Genomic DNA, 19,858 nt, shown 5'->3' with positions numbered 1-19,858 from the left:
CGCTCCGCCGTGCCCGGCGGGACAAGGGCCGGGCGCGCGCAGCGGTCCTGGGCGGAGCGGAAGACGCGTGGAGCCGTGCGAGGACCCGCGGGTTGTGCAGGTGTGATTCCCACCGAGATCCCTCGTTTGGGTCTCCGCGCCTCTGTGGGGACCAGCCGTCTGGCCGGAGCCCGGCAGCTGCGGGAGTGGACGCTCCTTGGCCGGGCCCTGCCGGAGGTCGTGCCGGGTGTCGCTTTGTGAGCGGGGACCTGGTTTCTGCGCGGGCGCTTGCATTAAGATCTTGCGGGCCCTCTGGGAAAAGGGTGTCCAAATTTTCCCTTAAAAAAATTTGTTTTCAGTGCATTCCACCCCAAGATAAGTCTGTCCAGGCAAAGTTAGTCCCCTAGGAACCCTATTCTTTATTTTTTAGTGTTTGGAGTGGTTTGGGGGCATTGGTTATCAGGGAAGGAGAAACTTAGTACAGACATAGTGTGCCATGCAATGTATTTAAAATATTAAGGTTATGATTACATGATAAGCAAAGAGGCTGTTCCTTATGTCTGAATTATTTGGGGGGAATGTAGGATAAGTCAGGAAGTATATTAACATTGCAAGCTGCCAATTCCACGAAGTTGTATGATAAAATCGCTACTTGACTCAAAACCACAATATTTTAAGAATTACTTCTGTCGGAACCCCAATGTACCATGAAAAACTAAGGCAAGACGGTCTGTCTACCACATGTTGGGTGGTGTGTGTGGAGGGTGCTGTTAACCTGTATGAAAAAGTTGGTACCTTGGGTTTTTAAACATGGATGTTGGACCTGTACATATGTGACCAGGTTCTTTAAAATAGGGGAGAAAAAATTGAAGTAGGTTTTATCTAGTACTGAATTGGTCCAAAGTACAGAATAGGGGAGTTTTATATAATGTTCCATTGGGAAGTGAGTCAACTTGTAGCTAGGAGCCTTTTCCATTTTTATATTAGAAAAAAAAAAAAAAATCTGCCAGGCTGCTAATTCTGCCATGCTGCAGATGGCCCATAAAGGTTTGTCAGATACTTCAGTAGCAGGTGCATAGTGGATACTTCTTTTTCAGAATGGTTTTGATTTAGTTAACAAGTATTTGTTGAATTCCTCATGCTGCCCTAAGACACAGGAATAGGACAGATCCGTAAAGAATTCTGCTGTTGGAGAGGTGACTGCTAGGAGGGATAGTTTCACTAAAAGGTAACTCCAAATTAAAGTACATTTTTCCAGTTAAGTATGTGAAACTAGTAATAAGTGCATGAAAGTAAAGAGGTGTAAGAGATTGTCATGGGCCATCTAGAATCCTGACTTTGAGACTAAAAATAGAGGATTATGTGCAAGGTAGAATTGATTCAACTTGATTGAGTAATTAAGTTGGGGGGTAAAGACGGTAGAAGGAGAAAAAATTAATTTGTTTTCAACCCAGGTTGCAGAATGATGGGTGAACCATCAAGGTAAAAATATTTGTTAATTTCTTAGGAATAAAGTTTTTTTATGTTTTCTCAGTAACCCCCACCACTTCACTTGTATTTCCCACACATATTTATGTTAACAAGTATGTTTTGAAAGTTTTGAATCATCATGTTTGCAACAAATGATTTGTACATATTAGAGACAGGCTGTTGATTAGGTCAAGAGAGATATCCTGGTCGTATGGTTTTAGAGACCTTTGGAGGGCGCCACCCCTAACTTGGAACTGCCCGCCTCTTCTGTGTAGCCACCTCAGCCATAGGTGAGAGTGTGTAGGCGGGGCAAGGCGGGGAGCCATCGGCATTTCCCTTTCACTGTCTGAAGGTATTTGTGTTGTCTGATTTTTGTAGAGGAAGGACATTTTATATAAGGCTTTGCTGATACTCATTTAGTTATATGGATGGAAGTCCAAGTGAAATATAGAGGGATATTTCTTTTTTCTTTTTCTTTTTTTTTGCGGTACGCGGGCCTCTCACTGTTGTGGCCTCTCCCGTTGAGGAGCACAGGCTCCGGACCCGCAGGCTCAGCGGCCATGGCTCACGGGCCCAGCCGCTCCGCGGCATGTGGGATCCTCCCGGACCGGGGCACGAACCCGTGTTCCCTGCATCGGCAGGCGGACTCTCAACGACTGTGCCACCAGGGAAGCCCAGGGGGATATTTCTGAGGCATCTCAGGAGGAGTGCACTTTGGGGCTCTAGAAAAACTCACCAGCAGTATTTCATTGAATGTCAGGCAACCACATTGACTTTCACGACACCCTTGGGGACTGCATACTTCCCCAGTAGGCCTGGTATGGCAGCACAGGCAAACCCCTACATAGCTACTGGAATATCCAGAGAAATGGAGTCAGGTTGAATTAGACCACTCCAATTTCTTTTTTAGGTTGAGTCCATGACCTGGATAACTCAAGACTTAGCCTAAAAATGTTTTTAAGAACCTCAGACAACACCAGAACAAACCCAAACCAAGAGGATTTAGGTACCAATTAACTTCCTATGTGTGGTGATGAGACCTCTGTTGGCTTGTGAGAGTTGACCTTTTTTTGGCCAACAAAGGATTTGTAGCTCCGATTTCTGGAGACTAATAGGATCTCTTCCCAGTCTTTTAAGGCTGCTCCTGTCCTTAGAATGAATTTTTGATCTTAGGCAAAATTTCTTTACCCAGATTTGTAGATGGACTCTAGAAATCTGCAAACCACCTGAAATTGCGTGCAAAATTTTGTGTCTATAAGTACATTTTCCTAGAGATAAGGTTGAAGACTGTCATGCAATGTTAAAAGGATCTGAGCCTCAAGAAAAGGTGGCAGCTTAATGTCCTGCACTTTCTCAGTCATTGAGGGCATACTGACAAAGATAAAAGCCATTTTTAGGTAGATGATTTGGAGTGGAGGTCAGATAATGTTTTCCATTTGTGAGGCAAGAAGAAGGGGTTGGATCATCATTTTCAAATATCACTTTCTCTGAGCAACCCAAAATGTAAACCTGTACCTAATCAGTACACGTCAAAAATATTTATTGTATTTTGGCTTTCCCCTTGGGTAAGTTTGGCAAGTATATTTTACTTTTCCTTCAATGACTAGCATCTTTTTTTCTTTGTACTTCTTTATTTGGGTCTCAAGCTCCCTGGGATTTACAATCTATAAAAAGCTCCTGATGACTAATTAAATTAGTATCACTAACTTCTTGTTAGTAAATTATGTTGTATATTATGTTCCACTGGACTCTGTTCACTTTCTATTTGGGAGAGCACAGAAAGTTTTCTGTTGCAGTCACAGCGTTTCTTCTGTCAGTGTTTGTACTCAAAGTGCCTGGAGTCTCATAGTTAAACACCACAATGCCATAAGGCTTTAGAATATGAGAATCATTTTACAGCTCTGGAATGCATATCAAATCAAAGGGGCCCCAGTCTCTTTTCTCCCTCGAAGTATATTGTGCTTACAAAATATTTGAATAACAGTTTTGGCAACCATCATCCTTTTTTGAAGGAAATATTTAAGTGGGAAAATTACTATTTTACCTCTAGAACTGAAGAATCTGAATGGTATATATTTTTGAAAACCAGTGTGAATTCTTAGAGTGGGTGAACATTGATGTTACTCTGTAAAATTCTAACATTTATGAGATTACACTTTAATCTTTATATATATGCATATATCTTTATATATAGTCATGTATTTCACCTTTCGGGATATTTTACAAGTTATAATTGGTAATGAATGCCTCTCATTTTAATGGATGTTTAGTTATATTTTTATGTGTTTTAATTTATGTTGGAGAAGACTACATCTTTTAGAACATAACCAACTAAATTTTACTCATTTCACTGGAACCTTGGATTTTCATTAGCGTTCAGACTGAGATCTGATATCACGTAATATTAATTGAAAGTCAGAGCTTACAGGGTTGAATACTCTCCTGGTTGATACTAACACTAAAACATTACATTCCTAATATTAAACAAAATTACTGTTTCTGGAACAAAAATAGTCACTGAAAAATAGATCGTTCATACCTAAACTTTATATTTGAAATAATTTTTCTAGGCAAGAGCCTTCCTATTTTTATGGAGGGAATAGCTTAAAAGGGTAATTTATTGTTTTGAATTTATTGCTTTTTAATTTTGTATTTTAAAGCATGCTAATTTAGTGGTTTAAAAAACTTATTAACGTTTGTTAATAAATACTAAAAACAGCATACAGTTGTGAATTAAATTGAGTAATTTTTTTGGTAGAAACAGTGAGTAAAATGTTTTCTGTTTTTTATTTTGCCCCCCACTTTTTTTTTCAGTGCATCTATGATATGTGTTTTAGAAATAAAAGTTAAACTTTGGTTTGAATGAAAAATGTCTCTCAATACACCTATATTTCTCAAAGAAAGGGAAGAAGATAATTCAAAATTTGTGGAAATCCAACAGTCACAAACTACATCCATAGCTTCAGAATATCCTCTTCAAAACTTATGCTTAGCATCTCAAGAAGTTCTTCAAAAAGCTCAGCAAAATGGAAGATCAAAATGTCTCAAGTGTGGTGGTTCAAGAATGTTCTACTGCTATACATGTTACGTCCCAGTTGAGAATGTACCTATTGAACAGATACCACGTGTGAAGGTTGGTGAGAAATTTAATTGTTTGGAAGTAGGAAAATAGATTTTAAAAACATGTCTCATATATACCTACTCTAATATAACTGATAAGCTTGATAATTGATATTATTATGAAAATGAATTTTATTAATAGAAAGTTTAATCCTGTAGATTGGTAAACCTATATATTTTTTAACTCGTCTCTAGAAAAAAAGGCACACATTGCCAAAACACTTGCATCTGAGATGAATGCTCTTGTTTTTAATGAAATCAGTTACTTTTTAAAATTAATGATTATAATTCATTTACTACATAGAATAAAACGTGGTATAAACTTGAATACTACAAGAGACAAGTTTACAGACTACATGAAGGAGCCTCAAAAACTACTTCAAGGGCCTTGGACTGCCCTTTGAGAAAACATATCCTGAAGGAACTAGGGTTGATTTTTGCTTAGGCAAAATCATGAGTTTAGCCCCATCCTGTACGTGGAGATGAAGCACATGTCAGTGACCAAAACTAAACAAAACTAAAATTGAAAGACTAAGACCTACTCATTGGGCTGTGTTACAATTGTTGTGATTTAAAGCCAGATTTAAAAAATTGATTTGAATTGATTGCTTACCTTATACTTGTTGCTTACCAAGACTATTTTTGAGTAGATAAAAGGTCTGTAGACCATCATGTCTATATAATCAAAAAATTTATTATGTGTATGTTAACTTGCCTAACAGTGACCCGAACTTTAGGAGTAAATCAAATAGTGTATGAAATTTGACTGCTGCCTGTTAGGACTTTAAAGAGACCAAATCTACACATGGACTCATTAGAACTTGCCAGTAAGAAAATAAGTTGTAACTATATTTAAAGATATTTAATGTGGTGATTTTAAGGTTCATTTAAATTTTCAAGTAAGAAAAATACTTTAACACTCATATTTTGTTACTTGAATTGTAGTTTAGCCTACATGGCACCTTGGCAAGTCCATGGCCTGCTTAGGGGTCTCAGATCACTCTTATAGGCTATTGGAAAGTTTACTGGCCAAGAATAAGTAAGAATGGAATCCAATCAGCTTCACAGTTACCTCAGAAAAACTGAGAGCCTGAGGACAATAATTCTTTTTAAGTTGCCATTATCTTATAAGAATATTACATTTTGAAATACAGTTTTGGAGGTATACACAGAATCATTTCATCTTCTATTTATGCCATAGCCACATATAGAAAATATCCCATTAAAAGTTTTATCTTAAGATATATTTTATTCAAAAGGATTGAAGATCAGAATAATAAAAGTTAATAATATATTGGCAGAGCTAATGTTTTCATAGGAATTTAATAATTGAGGATTATTTTTCAAATCAGTGGTCTAATGTCCACTATTTAATCAAAATGACTCAAAGCACTATGCCAAGAGTTTGATCAACTCTAAATGGCCTACTGGACGGTGCAGAGTTTTCTGAAGTATTTTATTTTAATTGCCAGAAATAAAATTTTATATGTTAATATAAATACTAAAATACTATTACTACTAGTAGTAATAAAAACTCTACAAAATTTTCTTTCTAATTTCTACTTTATTTTTATTTTTACAAATTGTTTAGCATTTGCTTTTAGATAGCCTGCTTGGGAAGGGAAGATGACTACATAATGAGTAAGTACCTCCCAAGCTATAAATTTTAGTCTAGGGATTAAATTCATAAATATGTATCTTTTTAATGCAGAGTATAATTTTTTTAATGTCATGACAAATGCATAAGCAAAGGTAAAAGGTGCTCTTGGTTTTTTTTAAAAAAAGGAGAAAAAAAATCATAAGATAAAAGAAAGTTTCGGCTCTATTAGAGTCCTAGAATTGAAAAGACTGTCTTTGGGAAAGTTGATAATCACATGGAAAAAGGCTTAGGTTTTTCTGCTAATGGCATTTTGATAAATTTGGGCAGAAAGATTTGTGGTAAGTCTCTTATAGGAAACATAGATGTTAGAGAACAGATTGATCTTTAAACGTTTGAAAACAACATTTCTACTTGAACTCAGTCTGGTCAACTCTAGTGGTATTACTCTGCACCCTGTCATCATTTAAGATGTATCTTCCCTTAAAATGTGTGAACTAGAGCACAAACATATATTTACCTATTTTCATGATATGACCCGTGTCTGGGCTTTTGTTTTATTGTATAATTCTCAGGCTTACTCAGGGGGAACTAAATATACCTGGACTGGCACCCAGGAATACTTCTTGAGCACAAATTTGGTATAATTGTTTTATACTTGTAGATGTTAGTCCATAATAGCTAGGTTCTTAATTTGTAAAATACATTAATAACATTCAGTCCTGCATTTTTTTTTTTTTTTTTTTTTTTTTGCGGTACGCAGTCCTCTCACTGCTGTGGCCTCTCCCGTTGCGGAGCACAGGCTCCGGACGCGCAGGCTCAGCGGCCATGGCTCACGGGCCTAGCCGCTCCGCGGCATGTGGGATCCTCCCGGACCGGGGCACGAACCCGTGTCCCCTGAATCGGCAGGCGGACTCTCAACCACTGCGCCACCAGGGAAGCCCCCAGTCCTGCATTTTTGATTTAAATGATATCCTTCAGAGATAGCCAGCTGATAAGAAATGTTGGTGATTACCTTTGGAATTTTCAGCTCTACTCATCAGCCGTATTAGAAAGTCAATTTCATTAGTATTAGAATACTTTGTCATGACCTGCTTTCTTTTTCTTCTTTCCTCTTTCCTACCTTACCTGGGCTAAGATAATGCTGCGCTGGTACTGAGAGACCCTGGGGAAAGGGAATGTAGTATCAGCTGGGACTGAGCTTCATGAGGAACGTCTGATGTAGAGCTCAGCCAGAGGTAGACTGATGTAAAATCGTTTGTGAACTGCCTACTTAAATGGCAAATTTTCTATAGCTAGAAGTTGGTTTGATGATTTGAAGCAATTGGCTCCAACTTATAAATGATCACTAGGCCTAAGTGGGAGGGTAGGAGACATGGGGTTTGAAACCCTAGATTGAAAACTATTTGGGATATTTATGGCCCTTCTAGGGTATATACTGTCCTCTTTCCATATAGTCATCCTGAAAGATAAACTATGTACGGTTGGGATCATCTAGTAGCATACAGCAACTGCCCCTTTAAAAAATAGTTCTGGAGTTAATGATACAGCATGGATGAATCTCACAATAATTATTCTAAGTGAAAGAAACCAGATGAAAAGGGTACATACTTTATGATTTCATTTATACAAAATTCTAGAAAATACAAAATAACCTATAGTGGTAGCAGAATAACGGTTGTCTAAGGACTGTGGGTGGTAGTTGATGGGGAAAAGGGGAAGGAGGGAGGCACAGGAAGACTTTTGGGGGTGATGGATTTGTTCATTATCTTCATTGTGGTGATGAGTGCAAAGGTGTAACATGTTAAAACTCATTAGATTGTACACTTTAAATATGTTTAGTTTATTGTATCAATTTTATCTCTTTAATAAAGCTGTTTTAAAAAACAAGAAAAATAGTTTTGTAACTATTTTGTAACCAGGGTAAAATAGCTATGTGCCTCAGGGTAAATGCCTAGATTCTTGCCTTTTAGTATGGGATGGGAGCTGGAAGAGTGCTTATCATAACAAATAAGTCATTTGAACTCTACAGCGAAGAATCCATCTCAGAGAGTTTCATATATATAATGGGGGAGATATGACTTGTCTTTTATTTTCATAATCATGGCTGAATGCAGGACTTGTACAAATATTATACAGAAAACTAAACCAAACAAGTCAGTGAAATAATAGAAAAATCTAACTCAAGAAATTTGCAGATAATATTATTTTTGCATAGAGACAGGACATAGTTCATAGTAATTAAATAATGAAACCTTAAGGAAAATAGGCAAAATGATTTTGAAGAGAGTTATTTCTTATATAAAGAGTGTACCTCCTAGAACCATTCTGTTACTGTTTTTTCCAGTTAATAATTAATTTCACTTGTGCTGTTAATTATGCTGAGAATCATGATGTTAAAATAAAAGATAATACCTTTGACCTCAGATGATGTTTAAGGAACAAAATTTTAGCTTGAGTTTTAGATCTAAAGCTTTTGTCCAAACTTATGTTTCTTTTTAATATATTGTAAAATTAATAGACCTAAAAGTTTATAGGAATTATAAAAAATGTTCTTGGCACAGATATTGAAATGCAAAGAATATGACTCAGTGCCAATGTGATTTAAATGAAAGTGACATTGGAACATTGCTATAAGAGAAGATTCTATGTTAAATGAATTGAAAATAGTTGTTCTAGTACATGATTAACAATATTGAGGAATAAATTTGTGTTTCCTTTATGACTGTTACCATTCTTAGTATTTGTTCTAGAAAAGTATGACTTTTCAATCCATAAGTGTATTTATAGGATCTTAGTGTGAGCTTGCTATTTAAGCTTTAAAGACCATTTTTGTTAACGTAAAAATTAGAATTTTTATATTTGTTTTGTTCATTTGTCTTTTTTCTTTAAATTTTAGCTTCCATTGAAGATTGACATCATTAAACATCCAAATGAAACAGATGGCAAAAGCACTGCTATACATGCAAAACTCTTAGCACCTGAATTTGTGAATATTTATACATATCCTTGTATTCCAGAATATGAAGAAAAGGACCATGAAGTAGGCAGCTTATTTTTTTTTACAACTTTTCACATTGAATCAAAAAATGAATTTTAAACCCCATTGCCTTTCTGAACTTACTTGAACATAATTTAATATATTGTTTAGTGATCTAGGGTTAAATCTTATATAGCACTAAACAACGCACAGTTTACTTCATCATTGTCTTCAAAGATCAAATGATCCTAGATGTTGAGCTTTTTTAAGTCTTTCTACTTTTTATTGTTTGTCTGCATTATTTCTTCAGGTTTTTACTCTTTGCCAGTACTACTAGGCCTGCTTTTACTTTTCTCCCGTCTCCATTCTCCTGCCTATACTACACATAGATGTCTAATTTGATACAAACTGAGAAACCAGATTACAAATATTGTTGGAATTTCTCCAGAAGATGAAGGGACAGACTAAGGTAGAAGGATTTTTAGAAATTCTCTCTAAATTAAGAGCATTAGTACGTGGCCTTTGTAATATTTCTTTTGGCTACTCAGAGGCCTTTCTTGCTCATTTCTAGATTCTTAATTGGTTTTCACATAGTTGAAATGGTCACGTTAGTGACAACTGGTCTTGTTGAAAAGTGATGTTGCAATAGATCTCAAAAAACTAGGGCTTGAATACTTCTGAAAGAAGCACATAAACCCTGTTAAGTCTCTTGGGGGAACATTTGTTGGTATGGTTAATTTAGAAGCAAAATTAAAAATATATTCATTTGTTCAAGGAAGAACTTGGTAAGTTTTTCCTTTCCTATCAATATATTTATATTTTTTGGTTGAGTTTATAGAAAGTTGTGTTTGTAAATAATATATGAGTTTCGGATCTAGGAATATATTTGTATTTCCTTCTCTGGTCAGCTAGGTTATCATCTATGTCAATTAAATAGAACACAGTGCTAGGTAATATAAAAAGATGTGACATGCTTATAGTCCAAGAAAACTGAAAAGCCCTGGACTTTGCTTATTGGGTATGGGGGAAATGTAGGCATGCATCGTGAATGTCTGAAAAACTTTTATAATGTCGAAGTTTATAAATTCAAGATTTTAAAGTTTATTTTAATATTTATTATTTCATATTAAAAATGATACATATTCATTCAAGAAAACTTGGGAAATAGAGAAATGTATGGAGGATAACATCTGTGATTCTATCAACATTTGTTCATTTAACAGATATTTACTGGGTGCCTGCTTTGTGGCAGGAGTTTTTATATTTTGGATATATAGTACAGTATATAAGGTCTCAGTAAAAACATGCTGAAAGAAAGGAGGTGCCATAATTTACTGAATTATTCCTTGAAAGTTAGATTTCTTTAGTTTTAGTTTTTCACTGTAATAAATATACTTTAACAAATATTCTGGGTATTGTGAGTATGTGTGTGTTTAGAATTATTTTATTAAGATAAATTCCCATATGTGAAATTATTTGACCAAAGGGTATGAACATTTCAAGACTCTTGACTTAAGTTGCCAAATTGCTTTCAAAAAGAGTTATACTATTTAAACCTGATGTCAGTAATGGCTGTAAAGGCCTATTACACCATTTCCTCACCAGCATTGGCTGTATCATTTGTTTTATCGTTGCTTATTATATAGGTGAAAATGGTATTTACTTATTGAGCACTTTTCAATGGTTCTTTTACAAAGTACCCCATACTTTGCCTTTTATCTTATGAAATATTATAGAGTTTAGTTTTTTGATTTAAGGTACAATCAACTGAGCTTCTCTCAATAGGTGAATAACTTATTTTGAAGTACAGAAATAATTCTAGGTAGTATATTATGATTATAAATTACTAGGGAAGAGCCAAAAACTTTACCATATATATTAAAGAGGCACATATAATAGAAACTAATGCTTGCTTCTCAGATATTCAACGTATTTTTTCCTCTTAAAGTTTTAAGTCCGAATTTATTAATTTTGAAGATCATAATAGCACACTACTAACTTAAGCTTCTTTGCTTTAGGTTGCACTTGTTTTTCCTGGACCTAAGTCTGTTTCAGTAAAAGAAATTTCTTTTCATCTCCAAGAAAAGATTCAAAATAATGTTGGAGGCAAAAATGATGACCTTGACAAGCCATTCATTAAACGCAAGAAAACTGAAGAACAGGATTTGAATGACAGCAAGCGCAAAGACACAACACTGAAAAAAATTGTATTCATAGATAGCACCTGGAACCAAACAAACAAAATATTCACTGATGAGAGACTGCAAGGTAAGAAAAAAAATGTTGCATGTTTTTGACTGTTCCGTCCCCCAACTTTCATTTCAAAGAACTTCAAACCTACAGATGTATTGCAAGAAGAGTTGCATTGAATACACATACATTTTGCCACATTTGCTTTATTTTTCCTCCTCTATTATATGTATGTTTGTGTACTTAGATATCATATGTTTTTGGTTGAACCATTTGAAAGTAAGTTGAAGGCTTTGCAATACATCACCCTTAAATACCTAAGTGTACAACTTTTAAGAATAATTGCATAATCACTATACCGTTATCACTAAGAAAATTAACAAAAGTTCTGTGATATCTAATATGCAGTCCATATTCATATTTCCCTAATTAACGCCAAAATATCTGTTGTAGCTCTTTTCCTCTGATGCAACATGTAAACTCAAATTGCATTTGGTTATTATGTCTCTTTAGTCTCTTTTAATGTAGAACAGTCCCCTGTTTTTGTTTTTCATGACTTAGACTTGTGTGAAGAGGATAGATCAATTGTCTGAATGTTTCAATATTAGATTCAGTTTAAATATTTTCGCAAGGATACTTCAGATAAGGATAAATACAGGGTTGTCCATGACAATTCCAGTTTATATCTATTGTTTTGATATAATTATTAATAGCATCCCCTTTCACTCTCGGAAATGAAGCTGTTTGGCTGATTAATTATATGGTTACCCTATTCATAGCTCAGGTTGTATACATCAGATCAGGAGGATATAATGTAAGTTGTTCCATTACTGCTGATAACTTTAATTCCTTGATTAAAGTGGTGATTGCCAAATTTCTCCATTATAAAGGTTATTTTCTTCATTGAAATTAGTAGTAGTCTGTGGGGTGATGCTTTAAGACGGTGAACTATTTCCCAACTGCTTTTTACTGAGTGGTTTTAGTATTTATTGATGACTGTTGCCTAAATCAGTAATTACATTAAGGATTACAAAATGATGAAATTTTAATATTATTATTTCTTCTACATTTGTTAGCTGGCATTCTTATGTAAAGAAGAGCTTTTCTTTTTTCCCTCTCTTCTTTTTTTCTCTCTGTCTCCCAACCCCTTTTTGAGATCACTGTGGTCTTATGGATTTCCTTTTAATTCAGTGTATTATAATGTATCATGATTGTACTCTTTTTGATGCCCAAATTGTCTAAAATTTTGCTATTGCGAGCCCTTCAAGTCCTTCGTGGCATGGCCTCATTAGTCTTTCTGTTACAACAGGATGTCCCAAGTTCACTTGTACTTTTTTCCTGCCCCAGACCTAGAATTAATTACTTGAGGGAGCTGTGGTTCTTTTAGTGGGGAATGGTATTAGAAACCAAGATCTGGTAAATTTATTACTGCTTGGATGTCATTGCTTCACTGGACAGAGCCAAAAGAAATAAATAGATATATATTATGAGTTCACATGGATAGTTCCAATTCAGATTTAACATTACTTTCTTTTGTTTTATGTTTGTATCTTTTTCTCTTAGAGTGAAAAGCTTAGTGTCTAATAATAATGGTTTAAAAAAGTTGCTTTACTTGCCCAATAACACAACTAGTAATATGAAGAACGTTACTTGTCTTGTTCCCTTGCACCTTACTCAGTTCTTCGGTCTTTCTCAGTAGTTTCTCTAAAAACTTTAGGTTTATTTCTAGCTCTTTGATGGCTTTATTTGTGTACCATGTATGTTTAGAAAGCAAAAGAGCTACCCAGTTGGTATTAGGCAGTTTCCAAAACAGTTTCAAACTGGGAGAGCTTCTCCCAGGCAATTGTTAAAAATATCCATCCTCTAGAAAAGAAAGTTTATGACACTTTTTGGAATCCTGTGATAATTAGTCCCAAGCTAAAGTGAGCGACAATGTTAGATTTACCTAACTTAATTTATATAGTTTATACCTCTTGAAAACAGCATACATGTTAGAAAGATTGCTTTGTCATTCTAATTCTGTGTGCTTGGGTGTATGTGTGTGTGACAGATAGGCAGAGAGATAGAGACAAAGAAATGTGTGTGTGTGTGTGTGTGTGTGTGTGTGTATGAGAGAGAGATAGAAACAGAGAAAGATGACCAAGCATAAGATTTGCAGCGTTGTTGCTAATGTTTAATAGATGAAACCCTAAAGTCCCGCTCTTTGGAGTACTGCCTGCCACGTTACCTTGGATGGGTACAGCAGCAAGTTACTCCTCAGTTTGAAGATTTTCCTGAGCCTTTTCTTTAAATTACTTTATATGGTAATTGAAAAGGTCAAGTGAAGAACATAAGTGATAACACTTGAAAAAATTGTAAAAGGAACTATTGAGGTACAATTCAAATATGTTTTCAGCCGTTGTGCTTAAGGCTTCAAATCACATTTGTACAAAAAATTTCTATTTCTCAGATCACATAGAAAGTATCATATATTTCAATTCTGTGCTACATCAGAATTTTAAAAGGGATTTCTTAAATCCTTCAAAATCATGTAGTAAATGGATTTCTAGAGTCAGTCTTTTCAGCGTGCCCTATTTCACCCCCTGCCTCTTCTGGCTCCTCATTGCACCACAGGAAATATTTAGGGCTTGGCATATTTATAATCTCTACATATGTGAAATACCAGTTTCCAGATAAGCCAAGTTACTTCCACAAGAAACAGCCCTTTTTTGTTATAAATCATTGCCATTAGGTTTTAAAACGTTTTATCATTTGATAGGATTAAGCTGAACAAACCAACTCTAAACCTCAGTTTAAACCCTCAAATGTAGTGTATTGGAATGTTTGTTTCTGTTATCTTATTATGAATGTTGAGATTAAGAATCCCCTTAACAATGTAACATGCTGTTTTGCCAGACTTTACAGACAGAGAGTTGTGGATGTTTTACTGCTGTCAAAATAAAACATTTGAAGTTTGAGTGCCTAATTTAATCATAAAATGTAAGCCCTCAAGTGAAAAATGGCATAACATCCTTGAAGATCCACCATAGAAAGGCTTGGGGGAATGCAGTGGGGAAGGATGGTTTCTTTTTGTTGGAGAAGGAGTCAAAATTGTTAAAACTAGCATTCATCACTTCAATAAGTGGTGCTGGGGAAACTGGAGAGCTACATGTAAAAGAATGAAATTAGAACATCCTCTAACACCGTATACAAAAATAAACTCAAAATGGATTAAAGACTTAAATGTAAGACCAGATACTTTAATAAAGGAAAACATAGGCAGAACACTCTTTGACATAAATCAGAGCAATATTTTTTTGGATCCGTCTCCTAAAGCAAAGGAAATAAAAGCAAAAATAAATAAATGGGACCTAATTAAACTTATAAGGTTTTGTACAACAGAGGAAACCATCAACAAAATGAAAAGACAACCTACTAAATAGAAAATATTTGCAAACGATATGACTGATAAGGGAGTGATATCCAACATATATAAACAGCTCATCGCATCAAAAGCGAATAATCTGATTAAAAAATGGACAGAAGAACTGAATAGACATTTTTCCAAAGGGAATACAGATGGCCAACAGACACATGAAGTGATACTAATCATTAGGGAAATACAAATCAAAACCACAATGAGATATCACCTCACACCTGTCAGAATGGCTATCATCAAAAAGAACACAAGTAACAAATGTTGGTGAGGATGTGGAGAAAAGGGAACCCTTGTGCACTGCTAGTGGGAATGTAAATTGGTGCAGCCACTATGGAAAACAGTGGAGGTTTCTCAAAAAACTAAAAATTGAACTACCATATGATCCAGCAATTCCATTCCTGGATATATATTTTTTAAAAACTAAAAACACTAATTGAAAGACATATGCACCCCAGTGTTCATAGCAGCATTATTTACAATTGTCAAGATATGGAAGCAACCCAAGTGTCCATCAACAGATGAATGGATAAAGAATATGTGGCATGTATGTATATATATATACACATAAACACACACAAACATACACACAGAATAGAATACTACTCAGCCATAAAAAAGAATGAAATTTTGCTAATTGCAGTGACATGGATGGACTTGGAGGGCATTATGCTAAGGGAAATAAGGCAGACAGGGAAAGACAAATACTGTATTATATCACTTATATGGGGAATCTAAAAAATACAACAAACTAGTGAATATAACCAAAGAGAAGCAGACTCACAGAGGGGACAAACCGATGGTTACCAGCAGGGAGAAGGAAGTGGGGGAGGGGCAATAGAGGGGTAGGAGAGTAAGAGATACAAACTATTAAGTATAAAATAAGCTACAAGGATATATTGTAAAACACAGGGAATATAGCCAATATTTTATAATAACTATAAATGGAGTATAACCTTTAAAAATTGTGAATCACAATATTGGACACTTGTAACATATAATATTGTATGGCATACTTCAATTAAAAAAAGATTTGCTCTTTGTAGATTAAATTATTATTTAGTTTTGCTTTTTTTGACCTGTATGTGGTTTTCAGGACTCACATTGTAAACTTACTATTTTGTTTCTAAATTTGTAGCTATAGTTTATTCATTTTCACTGCTGTGTAATATCTGATTGTGTGAATATACTACAGTTTACTCAGTCTCCTGTTGGTGACACAACTGAATTATTTCTAGTTTCTGCTGTTACACACAGTGCTACTATGAACATTCTTGCACATGTGCAAGCTTCCTCTAGGAAACGTACCTAGAAGTGGAATTGCTCTGTTGTTACGTATAAGAATGTTTAGTTTTCCAAGACAATGCCACCTGTTTTCCAAAGTGTGGGTATACAAATTTATACTCCCATAATTAATGTGTAAGAGTTCCCATTGATCATAATCCCTTCTACCATTGTCTTGCCAAATGTTTGATTTTTGCCAATAGAGTGGGTATAAAGTGGCATCTCATTGTATTGATAATTTGCCTTGCTCTAATTACTAATTGGATTGAGCATCATTTTGTTTGCTTATTTGGCCATACACATGTCCTGTTCTATGAACTATCTATGTCCATCTTTCTAGTGTTTCGTTTCTCTTTTCTTATTGATTTGTATAAATTCTTTATATATTCTAGAATATAGATAATAATGTTTGAAATATCTTCTTGCAGTTTGTGGCTCCTCTTTTAAATTTCTTTATCTTTTGAGGAACTGAAATTCTTAGTGTAGAATTTATCAATCTTTCATGTTTACCACTTTTGTGTCTTTTAAGAATCCTCTCTACCCCAAGATATTTCTAATAATTTGCTGATAGATGTAAAAAATATTTTCTGTGTATGTCAGATGTGTTTCTTCCTTTTCAGTTCTTGTGCATCTAATTAATTTATTATTTTCGTATTACTGTGTTTACTAAGACCTCCAGTGCAGTATTGAATGGAAGCCTTGTGGAGGTCATCCCTGTTGTATTTCAGTCTGATAATCATTGTCTTTTAAATGGCAGGTTTAGTCAGTTTGTATTTGCTGTGAGTATTGGTTTATTTGGACCTATTTCTATCATCTTAATTTTATTTTTATTTATCTTGCTCTTTACTATTTTTTTCTTTTCCTGACTTTTCTTTGATTGATTGAGTTTTTACTTTTCATATTCCATTTTTTAATATTCCTATTTTGGTTCTTTTAAGGAATTGTACTATGCACATGTAACTTAAAAAAATTCAAAGTCAAACAATATTTTTACCTCTCCTTTTGAACACTGTAAGGCCTTAATACACTTAAGCTTGATTCATCCCCCTCCTAGTTATTGTTATTTTCTTCATTATTTTTTGTTCTGTCTTTTATTTTCAGGCCACAAATTAGATATTATTATTGTTTTTCTTTAATACTGGCATCATTTCTTTGGATTTGCATAGATGTTTACCACTTTCTTTGCTCACCATTCTTATAACTCAGACTGTTTTATCTGAAATACATCTAGAAATTCCTTCCATTGGATCTCCAGTTGGCATATGTTTATTGGCATATTTTTGTTTGTCTATTAATATTTTTCACTCTTGTTCTTGATATATAGTTCTGCTGGGTAGGTAATTTTAGGTTGCCAGTTATTTCCTCTTGGCACTTTGAAGATTTTATTCCAGAGTCTTCAATATTTTATTGTTCCTAATAAAAAGTCTCCTGTCATTTTGATTATCTTTCTTTTGTATATGATCTGTCTGTTCTCAATGGCTACTTTTAAAATATTCTCTTTAGTCTTGCTCTTTTGCAGTTACACTACTATAAGAAGGATCTCTGCACTGATTTCTTTGTATTTATCCTCCTTGAGATACATTATGTCATGTATCTGTGACTTTGCATTTTTTAAAATAGTTTCTGAAACAGTCATAGGCATTATCTCTTTAAATGCTATCTCTCCTCCATTCTCTTTGCTGTCTCCCGCAGAACTCCTATTAGATATATATTTGATCCTTCATATCTCTTAATATCTTGGTATGTTTTTATATTATTTATTTCTTGTCATTCTCTGCCACATTTCTTAGGTAACTGTTAGGTTAAAGTGAGGCGTGATAGTAGGAAATCATTGATGACTCAGAGGTTCCTAATCTGGGTCAGTGGGCCAATTTTGATATTACCTTCTTCACTTTTATTTCTCACTTTAAAATAAAATACGATTTTTAGAAAGTATTTGCAAACTAAATATAATGTGAGTCTGAATATTGGTCTAAGGTACGAAAAGTATTCTGGGTTTGTATGTTGACATCTGAGTTGTAAGAGATGAGAGTACTATTGTGTGATTTCATGAGTCATTTCCTCTTTAAATGTACAGGCGCAAGGCATTAGCTCACTGCGTTTATTGAGTCTCTGAAACACAGATGGAGTCTCTGAAACACAGATGTGACAGCCAATGAAATAGCTCTAGGTACTCTGTTCATGAACATATAGCCAAAAAGTGATAATCCAGAAGTAGTTTTAACAGTATTAAGGACCATTAACCTGCCTACCTGGTCTCAGTGAATTTCAGAACAATATTTTAAATGTCAGTTTATCAAGAAAATGAACCTCTTCTGAAAATTGGTGAATTTAGTCCTGTCACAGATTAAAGTCAAAAAAGACACTGGCAAGTAGAAGACAGAAAGAGATGAACATCTTAAATGTTAACTACTTTTAACCCATTTGCTACAGATCCAAGACTTATAGATAACTGTCATGGATAAGATTTCATCCTGTGTTTTATATTGCTTCCGTATATACCTTAATACATTTGAGAAAATATTCTATTTGGAATTGGGATTGAAGGAATTTAAAGAAAATCCTTAAAGTAATTAAGGGAAATTATTATTGTACCACACCCTGTGGTTAACAGGAAATATTTATACTTCTCTTATTTGTTTTTGGCAGGGTTGCTACAAGTTGAGTTGAAAACAAGAAAAACTTGCTTTTGGCGCCATCAAAAAGGAAAGCCAGATACCTTCCTTTCCACAATTGAAGCCATTTACTACTTTCTGGTAGATTATCATACTGATATTTTAAAAGAGAAATACAAAGGACAATATGATAATCTTTTATTTTTCTACTCTTTTATGCACCAGTTGGTAAAGAATGCCAAATGCCCTGGAGACAAGGAAACAAGAAAACTTACCCATTAGTTTTTAGGAAGTCACTTAATGTAATTTTATTTTGCTAAAATCAATAAAATTATAACTGTGCTTTGTTTATTCCTAGGAAATATTTCTATATAATATCTGTAAGACCACTTGAAAAAATAAGGTTTTATTTATTTTACTTCATATTTTTTTAAATGAAGTTATTTCTAAGGGAGTTTTCAGAGATAGTGTTGACTGAAAAATTCAGTTTGGCATATCTCAATTTTATTACCATATTTTAATATAATAATGTGTTGTATTTATATATATATAATTAGATATAATTAGATATTTGTTTAGAGATCTTCATATCTTTCCACCTATACTCACAGCGTCTCCTCAAGTAATTTGTTTAAGGTTAATGGCAAACATGGGCAGAACTAGAATTGTAGCTCCAGTCCCATAGGGCTATTTCTTCTTAAGTCCATCCTGTCTGTGGTGGACATTCGTTGCTTTTTTCATCTGCCTGGCATCTTTTTTCAGGGAGAAATTGCTAGCAATCATATCCTATCATAGGGATGGACATATGACCCGGTTTAGCAAGCAAAGTGCCTAGTGATTGATCCAGGGATGAGCACATGTCCCAACATCCTTCTTGATAAGTGATATGGATGCTCTAGGAGATAGGGTTTATTTTTCAAAAAGCAGTGGTTAAAAGCACAGACTCTAGAGACTATCTAAAGCTAAGTCTCAGCTTTCTTTCTTCACCTACCAGTCATTTGTCAGTTTCTTCATTTCTGAAGAGATGGTAATACAGTAGCTATTTTAGGATTATGGTGAGGTTTAACTGAATTAGTGTATCTAAGGGGCTTTCAACAGCACCTGGCATATACTAAGTGCTATAAATGTGTTTACTCTTTTTATTATTTTATGAAATTGTGAAATAAGCATGATGTATATAATCCTAGAGCTACTGGTGACATCTCTGC

General features: G+C 34.5%; 1 protein-coding gene across 3 annotated transcripts; it reads left to right on the top strand.

Moving 5' to 3' along the window:
• Positions 1-3: 3 nt before the first annotated feature.
• Positions 4-19,000, top strand: DTWD1 (DTW domain containing 1). 3 transcript variants are annotated; one of them, XM_081227901.1, is made up of 6 exons: positions 4-100; positions 1,131-1,207; positions 4,264-4,582; positions 9,066-9,209; positions 11,165-11,414; positions 18,685-19,000. In XM_081227901.1, exons 3-6 carry the CDS (start codon positions 4,319-4,321, stop codon positions 18,930-18,932), a joined length of 906 nt encoding a protein of 301 aa, XP_081084027.1. In that variant the 5' UTR covers positions 4-100; positions 1,131-1,207; positions 4,264-4,318; the 3' UTR covers positions 18,933-19,000. The 3 variants fall into 3 exon arrangements, with proteins under 3 accessions (XP_081084027.1, XP_081084026.1, XP_081084028.1); XM_081227902.1 differs by lacking the exon at positions 4-100 and adding an exon at positions 198-236; XM_081227900.1 differs by lacking the exon at positions 1,131-1,207.
• Positions 19,001-19,858: the final 858 nt, after the last annotated feature.

This window comes from Mesoplodon bidens (genome assembly GCF_964165515.1).
Source record: "Mesoplodon bidens genome assembly, chromosome: 3".
Taxonomy (NCBI): domain Eukaryota; kingdom Metazoa; phylum Chordata; class Mammalia; order Artiodactyla; family Ziphiidae; genus Mesoplodon; species Mesoplodon bidens.
This window is presented reverse-complemented; position numbering and strand designations above follow the sequence as displayed.

Bases quoted from the DNA above. Each gene is read 5' to 3' on its own strand.
- DTWD1 (XM_081227900.1), top strand. From the start codon at position 4,319: ATGTCTCTCAATACACCTATATTTCTCAAAGAAAGGGAAGAAGATAAT. The intron at 4,583-9,065 runs GTTGGTGAGAAA...TTTAAATTTTAG, and splicing joins AACAGATACCACGTGTGAAG to CTTCCATTGAAGATTGACAT. The intron at 9,210-11,164 runs GTAGGCAGCTTA...TCTTTGCTTTAG, and splicing joins ATGAAGAAAAGGACCATGAA to GTTGCACTTGTTTTTCCTGG.